This window comes from Somniosus microcephalus, chromosome 12, assembly GCF_052327205.1.
Source record: "Somniosus microcephalus isolate GS21.2 chromosome 12, FLI_Smic_1.0, whole genome shotgun sequence".
NCBI classification, from domain to species: Eukaryota; Metazoa; Chordata; class Chondrichthyes; order Squaliformes; family Somniosidae; genus Somniosus; species Somniosus microcephalus.
This window is the reverse complement of record NC_140998.1, coordinates 115,218,711-115,232,824: the sequence shown is the minus strand read 5'-3', so window position 1 is coordinate 115,232,824 and position 14,114 is coordinate 115,218,711. Positions and strand designations below refer to the sequence as shown.

Here is a 14,114-nt window from a genome sequence, read left to right as displayed (position 1 = left end):
GATATAATGTTAGCTATCCACCAATCCTCTGGCACTACATCTTTTTCTAACAAATTATTAAATATGTGTAATAGTGCTGCTGCTATCTCTTCCCTAGATCTTTTAAAATGCATGGCTGTAATCTGCCCAGACCAGGGGTTTTATCTTCTTTGAGTTTGATTAGTTTATTTAATATTTCTTCTTTTATTTATGTGCCTGTAGAATATTTTACCATTTTGTTTTATGTTCCTTGATAATTTAATTTCCTAGTTCCACTTTGCCTTCCTAATTGTTTCTTTCATTTCCTTCCTCGCCTCTTCGTATTCTTCCTTGTCATGTTCTCCCCAGCTGTCCATGTACTTAGTGTATGTCTCTTTCCTTGCCCTCAATTTTTCCCTTGTGTCTTTATTCATCCATGGTGTCTCATTAGTGTTTAGTTTGTTCCTGTTTTTTTAGTGGAATATATTTTGCTTGGGCTCTGTTGAATGCTGTTTTAAATGTTTCCCATTGCTCATCTACATCATTGTTTTCCAGTATTGTTGTCCATTTTATTTTCCCAAGTTCCATTTGCAACCCCTCAAAATCAGCTTTTCTCAATCTAGTTTTTTTTATACATTCACGGGATGTGGGTGTCGCTGGCAAGGCCAGCATTTATTGCCCATCCCTAATTGCCCTTGCGAAGGTGGTGGTGAGCCGCCGCCTTAAAACACTGCAGTCCATGTGGTAAAGGTACTCCCACAGTGCTGTTTGGTAGGGAGTTTCAGGATTTTGACCCAGTGACGATGAAGGAACGGTGATATAGTTCCAAGTCAGGATGGTGTGTGACTTGGAGGAGAACTTGGAGGTGGTGGTGTTCCCATGCGCCTGCTGCCCTTGTCCTAGGTGGTAGAGGTCGCCTGTTTTTGTCATGCTTATGCCCTTCTCAATTATATCCTTCTCAATTATGATATTCCCCTACTTTTACTTCTCTTATCTGCTCTGGTTCATTCCCCATTACTAGATCCAGTAGCGAATCCTCCCTTGTTGGGCTTCTTGCGTACCGAGTTAGAAAGGAGTCATGTACACATTATAGGAAACATCGAAACATAGAAGATAGGAGCAGGAGTAGGCCATTCGGCCCCTTGAGCCTGCTCCGCCATTCAATGAGATCATGGCTGATCATCCAAATTCAGTACCCGGTCCCTGCTTTCTCCCCATACCCCTTGATCCCTTTAGCCTTAAGAAATATATCCAACTCCTTCTTGAATATATTTAATGAATTGGCCTCTATTGCCTTCTGTGGTAGAGAATTCCACAGGTTCACCACTCTCTGGGTGAAGAAATTCCTCCTCATTTCTGTCCCAAATGGCCTACCCCTTATCCTTAGACTGTGACCCCTGGTTCTGGACTCCCCGACCATCGGGAACATCCTTCCTGCATCTAGTCTGTCCAGTCCTGTCAGAATTTTATAAGTTTCAATGAGATCCCCTCTCATTCTTCTAAACTCCAGCGAGTACAAGCCCAATCGACCCAATCTCTCCTCATACGTCATTCCTGCCATCCCAGGTATCAGCCTGGTGAATCTTCGCTGAACTCCTTCCATGGCAAGAACATCCTGTAGTGTATGTGCCTTTAAGAGCCCCCTGTGTACTGTAATGCCGGTAATGGCCACTCGGGTTATATAAGCCTGTATATTGTGTTGTATCAGCTAGTTCACCTCCAGACTTTGTTCAGTAAACACCTGTGAAACCAACTCCTGCCTTCAGTGTCTCTATTAACACACGGACACAACACATCCTTCCTCAGATAAGGCGACCAAAACTGCACACAATACTCAAGATGTGATCTCACCAAGGCCCTGTACAACTGCAGCAAGACATCCTTGTTCCTGTACTCAAACCCTCTCGCTACGAAGGCCAACATACCATTTGCCTTCTTAACCGCCTGCACTCTGAGCTCTTTCCCTGGGCCTCTTCATTGTTCTTTCCAGCAGAATTGATGTACAGGTCTCTCCAGGCCGAGATTCAAGGCTGCAATGAGCAGGGTGTGGATGGAGAGCAAGATCGACCCTCCCCTTTAAGAACGGGCAGCACGGTGGCATAGTGGTTAGCACTGTTGCCTCACAGCGCCAGGGACTCTGGTTCGAATCCGGCCTCGGGCGACTGTCTGTGTGGAGTTTGCACATTCTCCCCATGTTTGCGTGGTTTTCCTCCGGGTGCTCCGGTTTCCTCCCACAGTCCAAAGATGTGCGGGTTAGGTTGATTGGCCATGATAAAAATTGACCCTTAGTGTTAGGGGGATTAAATACGTGGGGTTACGGGGCTAGGGTGGGGTTGGTGTAGGGGTTACGGGGATCGGGTGGGATATGTGTCGGTGCAGGCTCGATGGGCCGAAATGGCCTCTATCTGCACTGTGGGATTTCTGTGATTTCTGTGAACTGGCCAGCGCCAGTGTGTCTGTGTTCCATTGTTGACGAACATCACATGAGCTTCGCCAGTGCTCTGAGATAACGCCTCGCTCCTCGGCGCTAGCGCCTTAAGAGAGGTGTATAGTGCCTGATTTAGCTCTCAAATCACCTCCAGGGGCGATAGAAACCAAGTTTGCAGTCAGAGGCGATAATTAATGCCAGGCGCTAAACTTTGCGCCCGGCCGATAATTGCACCCCAAATGGGGCGATACCGAATTTCTCCCCTATATCTTTGAATTTGTGGTTGGGAAAACATTTATGAAATGATGTAGTTTAAAGAATAATCTTCTCTGGAAGATCAGAGTGTCCATGCCGGAATTTTGCCTACCTCGGCGGGTCCGGTGCAAGCGGTGGCGGGTCGCGACCCCGCTGTTGGCTGCATCCCTCTGCTAAAAACAAACTTGCTTTAATAGGGCCTGTTAAGTCCGTCCAGCGCGTTACCTGGCCCAATTAAATGGAGCAGGTCTGGTGACGTCATTCTACTTGAGCCTCCTCCCATCTTTCCTCATCTAACTGTATCAGCATAACCCTCTGACCATGGCCACATTAGATTTGATGTTTACTCTAACATAGCTCTGTCAGTGCACTACAGCATTGGAGTGCTGCAAACAATGATTGCACAGAGGCAGAGGGCTACACACAGGTTCTCCGATGACTCCCTCCATATGCTTATAGAGGGAGTCAGAGCACGCAGGGAGGTACTCTTCCCTTCCGATGGGTGGAAGAAATCTCCCCAAGACACCAAAACAGCCTGCTTGCAGATTGCAGAGGATGTGTTCAGGAGGACCTGGGTACAGTGCCGCAAACGTTCTAATTATCTCATTAGATCAGGAAACGTTAAGTACAAAGCCACACTCAACTGCATCCTGCTGTGCCTCTCATCACATCCCCATCACTACCCTACTCCTGCACATCTTTACTCACACCAACTTATCATGCACTTCCACCCATCCCTCTCTCTATCTACATTATCACATCCCCATCTTACTAGCCACCCCTCACACTCGCCCTCATCATAGTGTCATACCAACTAACAACACACAAGGGTAGACATGTAAAGTTTCTGTTAATGTCATGTCGAACATAAAAATTCTTTATTTTCAACACTTTCCGGTTTTGGAAAGCTTTATGTGCACCTTTTTAAGTGGCTTAGTGAGTTGCAATGAATGGTGAGACTTAACAGTTCTCCCCCCCCCCCCCCCCCCCCCCGCAATGGTGGTGAGTGTGAAAGGAATGGCTTGGGCATCGCAGGGATTCTTTATAGTGTTGATGTGGGGTGGTGCCAACCGGCGCATCATGTGGCAGCCATATAGGTGTACAGCGTAAAGTTAACTAAATCTGGCTATGATGGGGCTATCCCTGGCCTCCCGGGCAGCAATGTACGCAGGTGCTGATGCCCTCTGTCCTGTGCAGCATCAGGTGATTGCGGAGAAGGTTGGTGCTGCTGGTGATGCTAGTGTTGGGGCTCATCATGGTCAGATTCTGAGGTCCAAGGTGAGACAGTATAAAGGGCATCCATGTTGATGGAATAGATGACAGGTGAAGTACAGATGACAGAAGGATTCTGTCAATGGTGAGAGAGGCGAGACTGGATGGAGACTTTGCTGGAAAGACTTGCAGCCTGCAGAATCTGTGCTGGAAATGGACTGAGCAACAGCTTCTGCCTGAGGAAAGTGAGCATCTGTCAGGTGGGAGCTTTTACTGTACATTTGATGCTGTCAAGTAATCAGCTGGAGCAATGGCCATGGAATTCCTGCCTCAGGTTGACAGACGTGGTTCCTGACCTGCATGAATCTGTGGCCATGTGGGAAAATTTAAAATGTAGTGGGGGGGGGGAGGCTTTTAAGTGAAAAATTCAGAAAGATATACCGAGCATCATTCAATCCCAGGAAATGGGCTCGTGGCCATGGACCTCAAAGACATTCACAAAAAGTACAAAGTACTGTCTCCATTATCTACCCTTAAACAAATAGCTAGTCCCTTTCAAAATGCTATAATATTTTAGAGAAATTTGGATTCCTCAACAGTTGAGAAAAATCCAATGGAGCTGGTGCAGGATCTTTAGCTCTCTATTCCAACTATATTCAGCAAGCAAGTTAAAACCTGTACATGCCAGTAAGCTGTGACACCGCAACTTAATGGCCCAGAAATTCGGGTCGGAGGCTTCCCGCCGGTGTAAGCCTCCGACCTGCACTTACCTAGCGTGCCGGCCATTGTGCTGTGGGCCCGCATGGGATTCTGATCCTGGGCCTCCTCCAACTGCTGGCACGCAGTGCTTGCGTATCCCAGGGGCGCAGTTAGTTTGAAGCGTCCCCTGGGATCACGTGGGCCATGGAGAGCCAATGGTAGCAGGGAATGCTTCATTCATAAAATTGACAGGAAGAGCTGTCAAAACCATAAATACTATAAGCCCCAAAACATTACTAAAACTTCAAATACATTTTTTTAAATCGCATTTTTAAAATAACTAAATTATATAAAAAATACTATTAAACAGTTTAAATTTTTGAAAAAATTAATTACATTTTCTAACGGGGCTAAAAATAAACTTACCTTTCTTAAAGTATTTAAAAATAATAAACCTGTGGAAAAACTGTTTTAATTTTAATTAATTCACCACTAACCTTGTTAAAAGCAGGCCTTGCGCCTACTTTTTATATGTGTAACTCCTGGAGACTTGCCCTCCTGGAAAACAAACGTAAATTCAATGTGCACGCGCTGCCTCTCCGGTGCACGCGTTCCACCTCTGAACCCCTTTCAAGAGAACGGAAGTTCCGGTTTCCTGCGCATGCGCAGTGCGTACTCGCCTGTGGAGACCCGAATTTCTGGGCCATTTTTTGATGCTGGTCCAGCTTTTGTAAAAATGTATTGTTGGTAACCTTTTTTTAATAAATTAGAAATTCTACTAACCATTTGATGTCTGCAGGGTAATTCTTTCAATGCATGTGAAAATGAATCCAAGGTAAAAACAAAATGAACTCATTTGTATATGGTTTGTTCATTGAATATGTTTGTGATTACATATTGTGTGTATAAATTGATTTATTGGTCTTCAACATCACTTACAGCTCTCCTTATATTATGTTTATTTAGTACATTTCAATCCTGTTATACTGATCACTTTGACCCCATGATACTAAAACAGATTGCGCAGCATAGCAGAGAATGGGCATCTTGGATCACAATGTGTTGCACCAAAAATTAGGATAAGACGACTGCAAATATTTTCACATTTCCCTTGTGCATGTCCCTTGCAAAATTTGTGCCTTCCTGCAAAGTGGAGAAACAGAGTCTGAGTCAGCTCAGTTGAACGAGCACAAACAAAAGCTCCTTTTTATAGGCTATCTGGAGTGTCAGCTGCCATGACTGATGAGGCCATTAGATTACTAGATGCAAATTTTCTCTCACTGGAGACAACGAGAAGACCCGCGCAAAATGAACGCTACAACTAATGTGTACAAATCGGTATAAACTGTATATAAATTTCTGCCTATTCTTTTTCTCTTTGATGCACGCGCTCGTTCATACATATATCCCTTCCCTCTTGCTTCTCTCCCTTTCCCCGCCCCCTCCCCCTCTTTCCTCCCCTCTCCCTTTCCTCCCCCTCTCCCCTTGCCCTCGCTCTCTCCCTTCCTCCTCTTTCTCTCCCTCCCTCGCCGTTTCTCTCCCTCCCTCGCCCTTTCCGCCCCCTCGCCCTTTCCGTCCGCGCTCTCCCCCCATCCCCTTTCTCCACTTCCCCCACCTCCCCCTTCTCCCAACTGAGGTTAGGACACACAATTTACTCCAGGGTTTTTACTATTACTTTAACAGTTAGGAGCGGTGCAGGATGACTCTTCTACTTTTTTTTCTTTCACTTATTCTGCATATGTACCTAGCCTCCATTTTAAATTCAGATGGTTATGTCTGAGCTAAATATAGGTACAAACCAGCATCTCAGCAGCACACCACCCAACTGCACCATAATCTTAATGGTAGATTTACAATTTAATATTTAAAATAAGAATTTTTCTTTATACTTGAATCTGAAAATTGTTATCATATAAGGCTCCGGTTTATTCTTAATACTTATTGTGTCCAGCTATACCGAAGAACATTGTACATTTGTTTTCTTTTTTTTCCATTCAGGTGATGTCACGCTGGGAAGAATATCTCAGTAAAGTAAAGGCCAAAAGTGGAAAGTCTGGTGATGTTACAACAGTGTCTGAGCATTTTCCATTCCATAAATACTTTGCCAATGCACCCCAGCCTATTTTTAAAGGTCAATCATATGAAGAAGATATGGAAATAGCTGAAGGTTGTTTCAGGCACATCAATAAAATATTTACGCAGCTGGAGGTAGGCTACACTTGTACGAATAGCCAGAAGTCTTATGCCATTTTCAAGCTGATAACTAAATATAACTCCAAGATTTATTGCCTGGTTTATCACTAAAAATATGATTGGAAAAATGTTTTGCTTTACTGTCTGTAACTTCAAAACTAGCATTAGTTACAGCACTGAGACCAGGAATTTGGGAAATGGGCTCCCCTCACACAAAAAGTGACTGGTCTCTGTTCAGTGTCTGATTCCTAGTTGTGCTTATGCGCTGATGCTGATTATTTCTTAAGCACTCCATAATTTGCCAGTAAAATCATGCTTGCAGTCCATAAAATCTCGACCCTGCACCTGTTGCATGCTTAGTATGCTGAGCCTCCCATATTTTTTTGAGGGATTATTTATTAATTATTTATTACTGTTGGAAATCCTGAACAGATTACAATGTGTAAACTTACTATAAAGAAGCACCATCATATAATGATGATGGTGGGAAGAGAGGAGGCACATGCAGCATGATTGTTTGATGCTAAAGTTCCTTTTATTTACTTTAACACAATCAATAAGGATACATTTTCAAATTTAAATAAATTGTGGGATCAGAACTCTACACGTGTGTACCAAGACATGCGTAGAACTCACTCCTGGGCAGGCGCATCAGAATTCCAGCCAAGCAGTATAAATGGGGTATTGCCTGGCTGGAACTGATATTGCAGTTCCCAGTGTCAGACTGGAATTTTGACTGCAGCTTGAAGAACACAAGTGTATAATACGGCATTTTATATTTCTACGCATACATTCTTGGAAATGAAACAAAGTGCGTACATGAATTGCCATAGGATATTCTTGTCTATGCCACATGGGTAAATGGCTCTAATCGCCAGTTCACTGATTACTGCAGCATCGTGTTCTCCACCTTTAATCCAAGCCCTTCAAATAGTGCATACATAATTTATAGAGTTGCAGTGGCTAGTGACAGACCATCAGTTTGTACAATGGCGGAGTAGACATTTCAGAGTTGCACTGGGAGTACCCGAAAGAGAGTTGATGTACCTAACCCATGATGCAATCTTGGTTTCAATAGGGGTAAGACAGAACTAAACATTCCTAGGTATAACATTTTCAGGAGAGTTAGAGAAAGAAAAAATGAGGAAGAATGCTCCTAAAATTATGATTATTGCCATAGAAAGGAACGTTTTTGTTGTTTGTAGTGCTCAGACCTTCTATGTGTTAAGAAATAAGGGATCTGTTACCATTTTGTGAGTACATTATTGACTACCAGGGAGTGGGACAGAAATCAAGAATGATATTAGTAGGCAATTTAAAGAGGTAAGAGAGTTGTAATTCTGGGGAACTTCAACTAATCTAAAGTAGCTTGAGATAAGAGTGGTTCCTGGTCAAAACAGGGAGGTGTTCTTTGCATCCAGGATTGTTTCCATAATCAATATGTTGGGTGCTCAACCATTGGATCTGATTCAGAGTAACAAAGCAGGACAAGTAAGTCGTGGATGGTGGGACAGTACTTGGGGAAGTTGTGATCAAGGCAGAATCAGGTCATTGAGGAAAGAGAGGAGACAAACGGCGTTTAACTAGGAATTAGCAAATTTTGTAGTGGCGAATGGAGATCGAGCCTACATTAATTGTTTGGGAAAATGGCAGATTAAACAGCGGACCAGTGGAAGATATTTAAATGTAAAGTGTGGATTAAATACATTTCTGCTCGGAGTGAAGGGAATACATCAAAGGAAAGGTTCTGTGAATAAAAAGCGAGGTTAGAAAGAAAGAATGTGCTTTTGTAAAGTGCCTTAGGATTTCCCAAAGCACTTCACAGCCAATGGATTACTTTGAAGTGCAGTCGCTGTTCTGTAGGCAAACGTAGCAACCAATTTGCACACAGTAAAGTCCCACAAATACCAATTGAGATGAATGACCAGATCGTCAATTTTGCTCTTGTGCTTGAGCGAAGAATGTTGAGCGTGATACCAGGAGAGCTCAAGTAATGCAATGCCATCTTTAACATTTAGAAACAGAAACATAGAAGATAGGAGCAGGAGTAGGCCATTCGCCCCTCGAGCCTGCTCCGCCATTCAATGAGATCATGGCTGATCATCCAAATTCAGTACCCTGTCCCTGCCTTCTCTCCATATCCCTTGATCCCTTTAGCCTTAAGAAATATATCTAACTCCTTCTTGAATATATTTAATGAATTGGCCTCAACTGCCTTCTGTGGTAGAGAATTCCACAGGTTCACCACTCTCTGGGTGAAGAAATTCCTCCTCATCTCTGTCCTAAATGGCTTACCGCTTATCCTTAGACTGTGACCCTTGGTTCTGGATTCCCTGACCATCAGGAACATCCTTCCTGCATCTAGTCTGTAAACTCCTGTTAGAATTTTATAAGTTTCAATGAGATCCCCTCTCATTCTTCTAAACTCCAGTGAGTATAAGCCCAATCGACCCAATCTCACATCATTCCTGCCATCCCAGGTATCAACCTGGTGAATCATCGCTGCACTCCCTCCATGGCAAGAACATCCTTCCTCAGATAAGGTGACCAAAACTGCACACAATACTCAAGGTGTGGTCTCACCAAGGTCCTGTACAACTGCAGCAAGACATCCTTGTTCCTGTACTCAAATCCTGTCGCTATGAAGGCCAACATACCATTTGCCTTCTTAACTGCCTGGTGCACAAGGACACCCAGGTCTCGTTGCACTTCCCCTTCTCCCAATCTATTGCCATTCAGATAATCTGCCTTCCTGTTTTTGACTCCAAAGTGGATAACCTCGCATTTATCCACATTATGTTGCATCTGCCATGTTTCTGCCCAATCACCCAACCTGCCCAAATCATACTGGAGTTTCTCGGCATCCTCCTCACAGCACACACGCCCACCCAGCTTTGTGTCGTCTGCAAACTTGGAGATATTACATCTAGTTCCCTCGTCTAGATCATTAATATATATTGTGAATAGCTGATCAAGCAGACATCGGTTTAACATTTCATTCAAAAGATGGCAGCTCCAACAGTGCAGCACTGAAGTGTCAAGTGTTCCGAAGTCCTAGAGAAAAATAAGATTATTAAAAACCTTAAATATTGGAAAAGGGGTGTAATACAGAAGGAAAGTGAGAAATATAAAATGTATGTAAGGGAGATTAGAAGATTAAGGGGTATGAAAGAAAACTGGTGGTTAACATCAAGGAAGATAGCAAGGGCTGTTATAAGCTCATAAGAAGTAAAAGGCTAGTCATTAGACAGGGTAGGACCACTTAGAGTGGAAAGAAAGGGCATCCCTTACTTGACTGAGAGAATGGTAGCGATGCTTAAGTATTTTGCATCAGTTTTTACAGAAGAATGCAGAAATATGGCTGTAGAGTATCTTTTGTGGAAGGTATGGAAGAGTATATTTGGACATAAATTGTCAAAACAACACAGTACTGTACTAGGAAGGTTAATGTAACATGGAATGCTTTTTATCACAGGTGGCTATTGAGGCCAAGACTAGAACATCATTCAAAGTGTAATTGTATAAGTATGTGAAAAGGGAAAAAATAAAAGGGAACCTGGAAAAGGCAAGGAAATGGGATTAGAATAGATGGTTTCAGCAGGGCTGCCTTCTGTGCTACAATTTCTATGATTGTAACCATTATATGGGATTTTCTGAGATCAATGTTTTTGTGCCTCAAGGCATCGAAAAAGGTTTAGTTTACTTAATCTGGCCAAAAGGCACCAATGTCCCTCATACCCAGAAATTGGATATTACGTACGTCCTTCCTGCTTTATTCTCTTGAGTAGTGGCTCTCCCTTTTCAGGAGACCCTAAATGATGCATAGGTGATCTCAACATGCTTATCTTAAATTTAAATCCTTTTAAGTTTTTAGAATGAGCTTATTTTCAAATATCTGCAAGAAGTCAATTTCCTGTACAGTTTGTGTTTGATGGTATCAAGAAGTACAGAGTGTATTGAACATAAACCATTTTAATTCATTGTCCTCTAGATAAACTTCAAAGTCTAAATCTTGTATTTTTTATATATAGTCATAGTTTTGCTTCGGTACAGAAGCAGGGTTTAAGGCAAATATTCATGAATGTTTTTTTTAACCTGCTTTCTTGGTAATTTTTGCAGGAGTTTCGAGCCTTTGAGCTGCTGCGCAGTGGGCTGGACAGATCAAAATATTTATTAGTGAAAGAAGCAAAAATCATTGCCATGACATGTACTCATGCCGCCTTAAAACGACATGACCTAGTAGAGCTGGGGTTCAAGGTAAAAAGCAATTCATTCCTTTTAATACAGTAATTCTTGGAAGCAGCTCAAGTATTTCAGAACAGCTTATCTCTTGATGCATTGAAGCTTTGGTATGTTTGCAGCCTGGTCCTTTCTTTGTACAAAACAATTTATGTACTTAAAGAACAAAAGTGAAAACTCTTGCCCAAGTACAGTTTAGATTGTATAAAGCTGGATTTGTTTTCATTAGAGCAAAGGAGGTTGAGGGGTGATTTGATGGAGGTGTACAAGATTATGACTGGTTTGGGTAGGCTAGACAGGGAAAGGCTGTACCCACTAGTTTATGGTACAAGGGCTAGGGGACACAGATTAATGGTTTTGGGCAAGAGATACAGGGGGGAGATGAGGAAAAACTTTTCTACGCAGCAAATAGTGAGGACCTGGAACTGGCTGCCGACGGAAGTGGTGGAAGCGGAGATGTGGCATAGTGGCAGCACGGTGGCATAGTGGTTAGCACTGTTGCCTCACAGCGCCAGGGACCCGGATTCGAATCTGGCCTCGAGCGACTGTCTGTGTGGAGTTTGCACATTCTCCCCGTGTTTGCGTGGGTTTACTCCGGGTGCTCCGGTTTCCTCCCACAGTCCAAAGATGTGCAGGTTAGGTTGATTGGCTATGATAAATTGACCCTTAGTGTTAGGGGGATTAAATACGTGGGGTTACGGGGATAGGGTGGGATATGTGTTGGTGTAGGGGTTACGGGGATCGGGTGGGCTATGTGTCGGTGCAGGCTCGATGGGCCGAAATGGCCTCCATCTGCACTGTGGGGTTTCTGTGATTCTGTGATGTTCAATGTTTTTAAGGGGAGACTGGATAGGCACTTGAGGGAAATAAACTTGCAGGGCTACAGAGATAGAGCGGGGGAATGGGACTGACTGGATTGCTCTACAGAGAGCCGGCACGGATTCGATGGGCCGAATGGCTTCCTTCTGTGCCGTTATAACTCTATGGGGGAGGAATTGGGTGAGTAGCGCCACCTGTTAGCGCCTAAAGAGGCAGTCAGTGGCTGTAGCGCCACTGGCTGCGTCTCCCGCGATATTCAGTAGGGGCGCTAATGGTGGCGTTAGGCATTTGCGCTTCGCTGCCACCAATGATGTCATCGGTGTGCGCAGCGCCCCATTCGTGCCCCATTCGCGATATTTGGTAGCGCCGGTTCACGGGGCCTTACTGTGCCGGCAACGGCACAAGTTAAGGTGGAGGTGCGGGGCGGCCGCTTTTTCGGCGGCCGCCTGCCAGCACCTCCGTCCCCGGCCTCCTAACCCCGCCCCCCCCCCCTGCGGCATTGCCGGCTGTTTCCCGAGAGCCCGGCACTTCTCCTTGGTGCCGGGCTCATTTGCCAGCACTCGCAAGCGGGGATCGCGCTGTTGCAGGCACCTCCCCCTTAACAGTGGGAGGAAGGCCTGCAGTACCGCAGCGTGTGGCGCTGCGGCACGTTGCGCTGCGATAATCAGTTTCAGCGCCCTAAGAGGGACGCGGAGCCCCTCGAGCCTCGCCCCGTGTCCCTCGAGCGGCACTGAAACTGAATTTCTGGCGATCGGTATTACTCCGATCGCTGCGCTAAATCCTGCGCTCAGGCGACTTTTGCGCCACTTTGGCGCCCCAACCCAATTTCTAGGCCTATGACTCTATTCCTGGAAGCATGAAATATGAAGTTTATTTTCTTAGTTGTGAGATAATATTTTGTCAGAAATTACATTTAAAATCAGATTTAAAGAACTAGTGCTGTGCATTTTTTTTTAAATTCTGGTACATTGAAGTCACAAACCTATTGGGGCAAAATAGAGAAAGATTTTAAGCTACATCTGCTTGTGTTATACTTGATCTGAGCATGCTTGATATTAACATTGGCTACCTGAATTACATAGTGTTCCATCCCTTTGGGCTGATGTCTCTTGCTTTGTTAGCACTTGCATTCACTAAAGCATGTATACACACTCCAGTTAATCATTTTTTGGGGGGAAAGACTGGTCTTTGACATATGTAAAAAAACTCGCATTTTTTTTTCTTCTTTTGACAGTATGACAACATCCTGATGGAGGAAGCTGCACAGATTCTTGAGATTGAAACCTTTATTCCACTCCTACTACAGGTAATGTTTCTATTAGCAATGGACTGTAACCACATTAGAGGCTTGATTGCTGGTAATGGTGTAGCTATGATAATTAATATGTTCCATCATTCTTTAGGTCACCTTTTTTCAAATTAGAACAAAGCAAGAAATGTACCTCATGCTGAAATTTTGCCTGTGGTCCTTAAATTGAATCTACTGATATGGGACTCATATGTGGACCTGACTGCGAATTCATGGGTGACAATCATCAGGAAGTTGCAGTGAACTTCACAAATGAATATAAATTTATTTCAGGGGAGGCATTAAGCGTCCAATTTCTCACTGACTGACTTATTTAAATTAAATTAACTGAAAAAGGGGCAAACCCTTGAGGTCCAACCTTGTGAAGTAGTAACTGGGATACAAAGGGTCATAGCCAGACTAAGTGAGTGGGCAAAACTATGGCAAATAGAGTTCAAATAGAAGTTTTTTTTTATTCGTTCATGGGATGCGAGCGCCGCTGGCAAGGCCAGCATTTGTTGCCCATCCCTAATTGCCCTTGGGAAGGTGGTGGTGAGCTGCTGCCTTGATTTTCTAGCAGCATTTTTATGAGCAAAAGTTGTTTATATATTGTTCATTCTCCATAGAACCCTGAAGATGGTTTCAGTAGACTGAAGCGTTGGATTATGATCGGTGATCACCATCAGCTTCCACCCGTCATTAAGAACATGGCCTTCCAAAAGTATTCCAACATGGAGCAGTCCCTGTTTACGCGATTTGTTCGTTTGGGCGTTCCAACAGTGGATCTTGATGCCCAGGGCAGAGCAAGAGCAAGGTAAACAAAGGAAACTTAATTAATTAAGAAAGGAAAGACTTGCATTTATATAGTGCATTTCATAACCTCAGGACAGTGAGATAAATTACCAGATAATCTTTCTCTTTGGTGGTGTTGTCCAGGACACAGAGAACAGTCCCACTGTTCTTTGAATAGTGCCACGGGATCTTTTACATCCACCTGAGAGGACAGACGGTGCCTTAGTTTAA

The 14,114-nt window shown here is 43.9% G+C and overlaps 1 protein-coding gene across 2 annotated transcripts in view; it reads left to right on the top strand.

Moving 5' to 3' along the window:
- The window catches only part of aqr (aquarius intron-binding spliceosomal factor), a 126,194-nt gene that overhangs the window by 86,778 nt on the left and 25,302 nt on the right, over nucleotides 1-14,114 (top strand). For both annotated transcript variants that reach the window (XM_086003441.1, XM_086003442.1), the window contains exons 27-30: nucleotides 6,551-6,760; nucleotides 10,865-11,002; nucleotides 13,038-13,109; nucleotides 13,718-13,905. In XM_086003441.1, coding sequence (XP_085859567.1) covers nucleotides 6,551-6,760; nucleotides 10,865-11,002; nucleotides 13,038-13,109; nucleotides 13,718-13,905 — 608 coding nt within the window. The remainder of the gene's footprint in view (nucleotides 1-6,550; nucleotides 6,761-10,864; nucleotides 11,003-13,037; nucleotides 13,110-13,717; nucleotides 13,906-14,114) is intronic.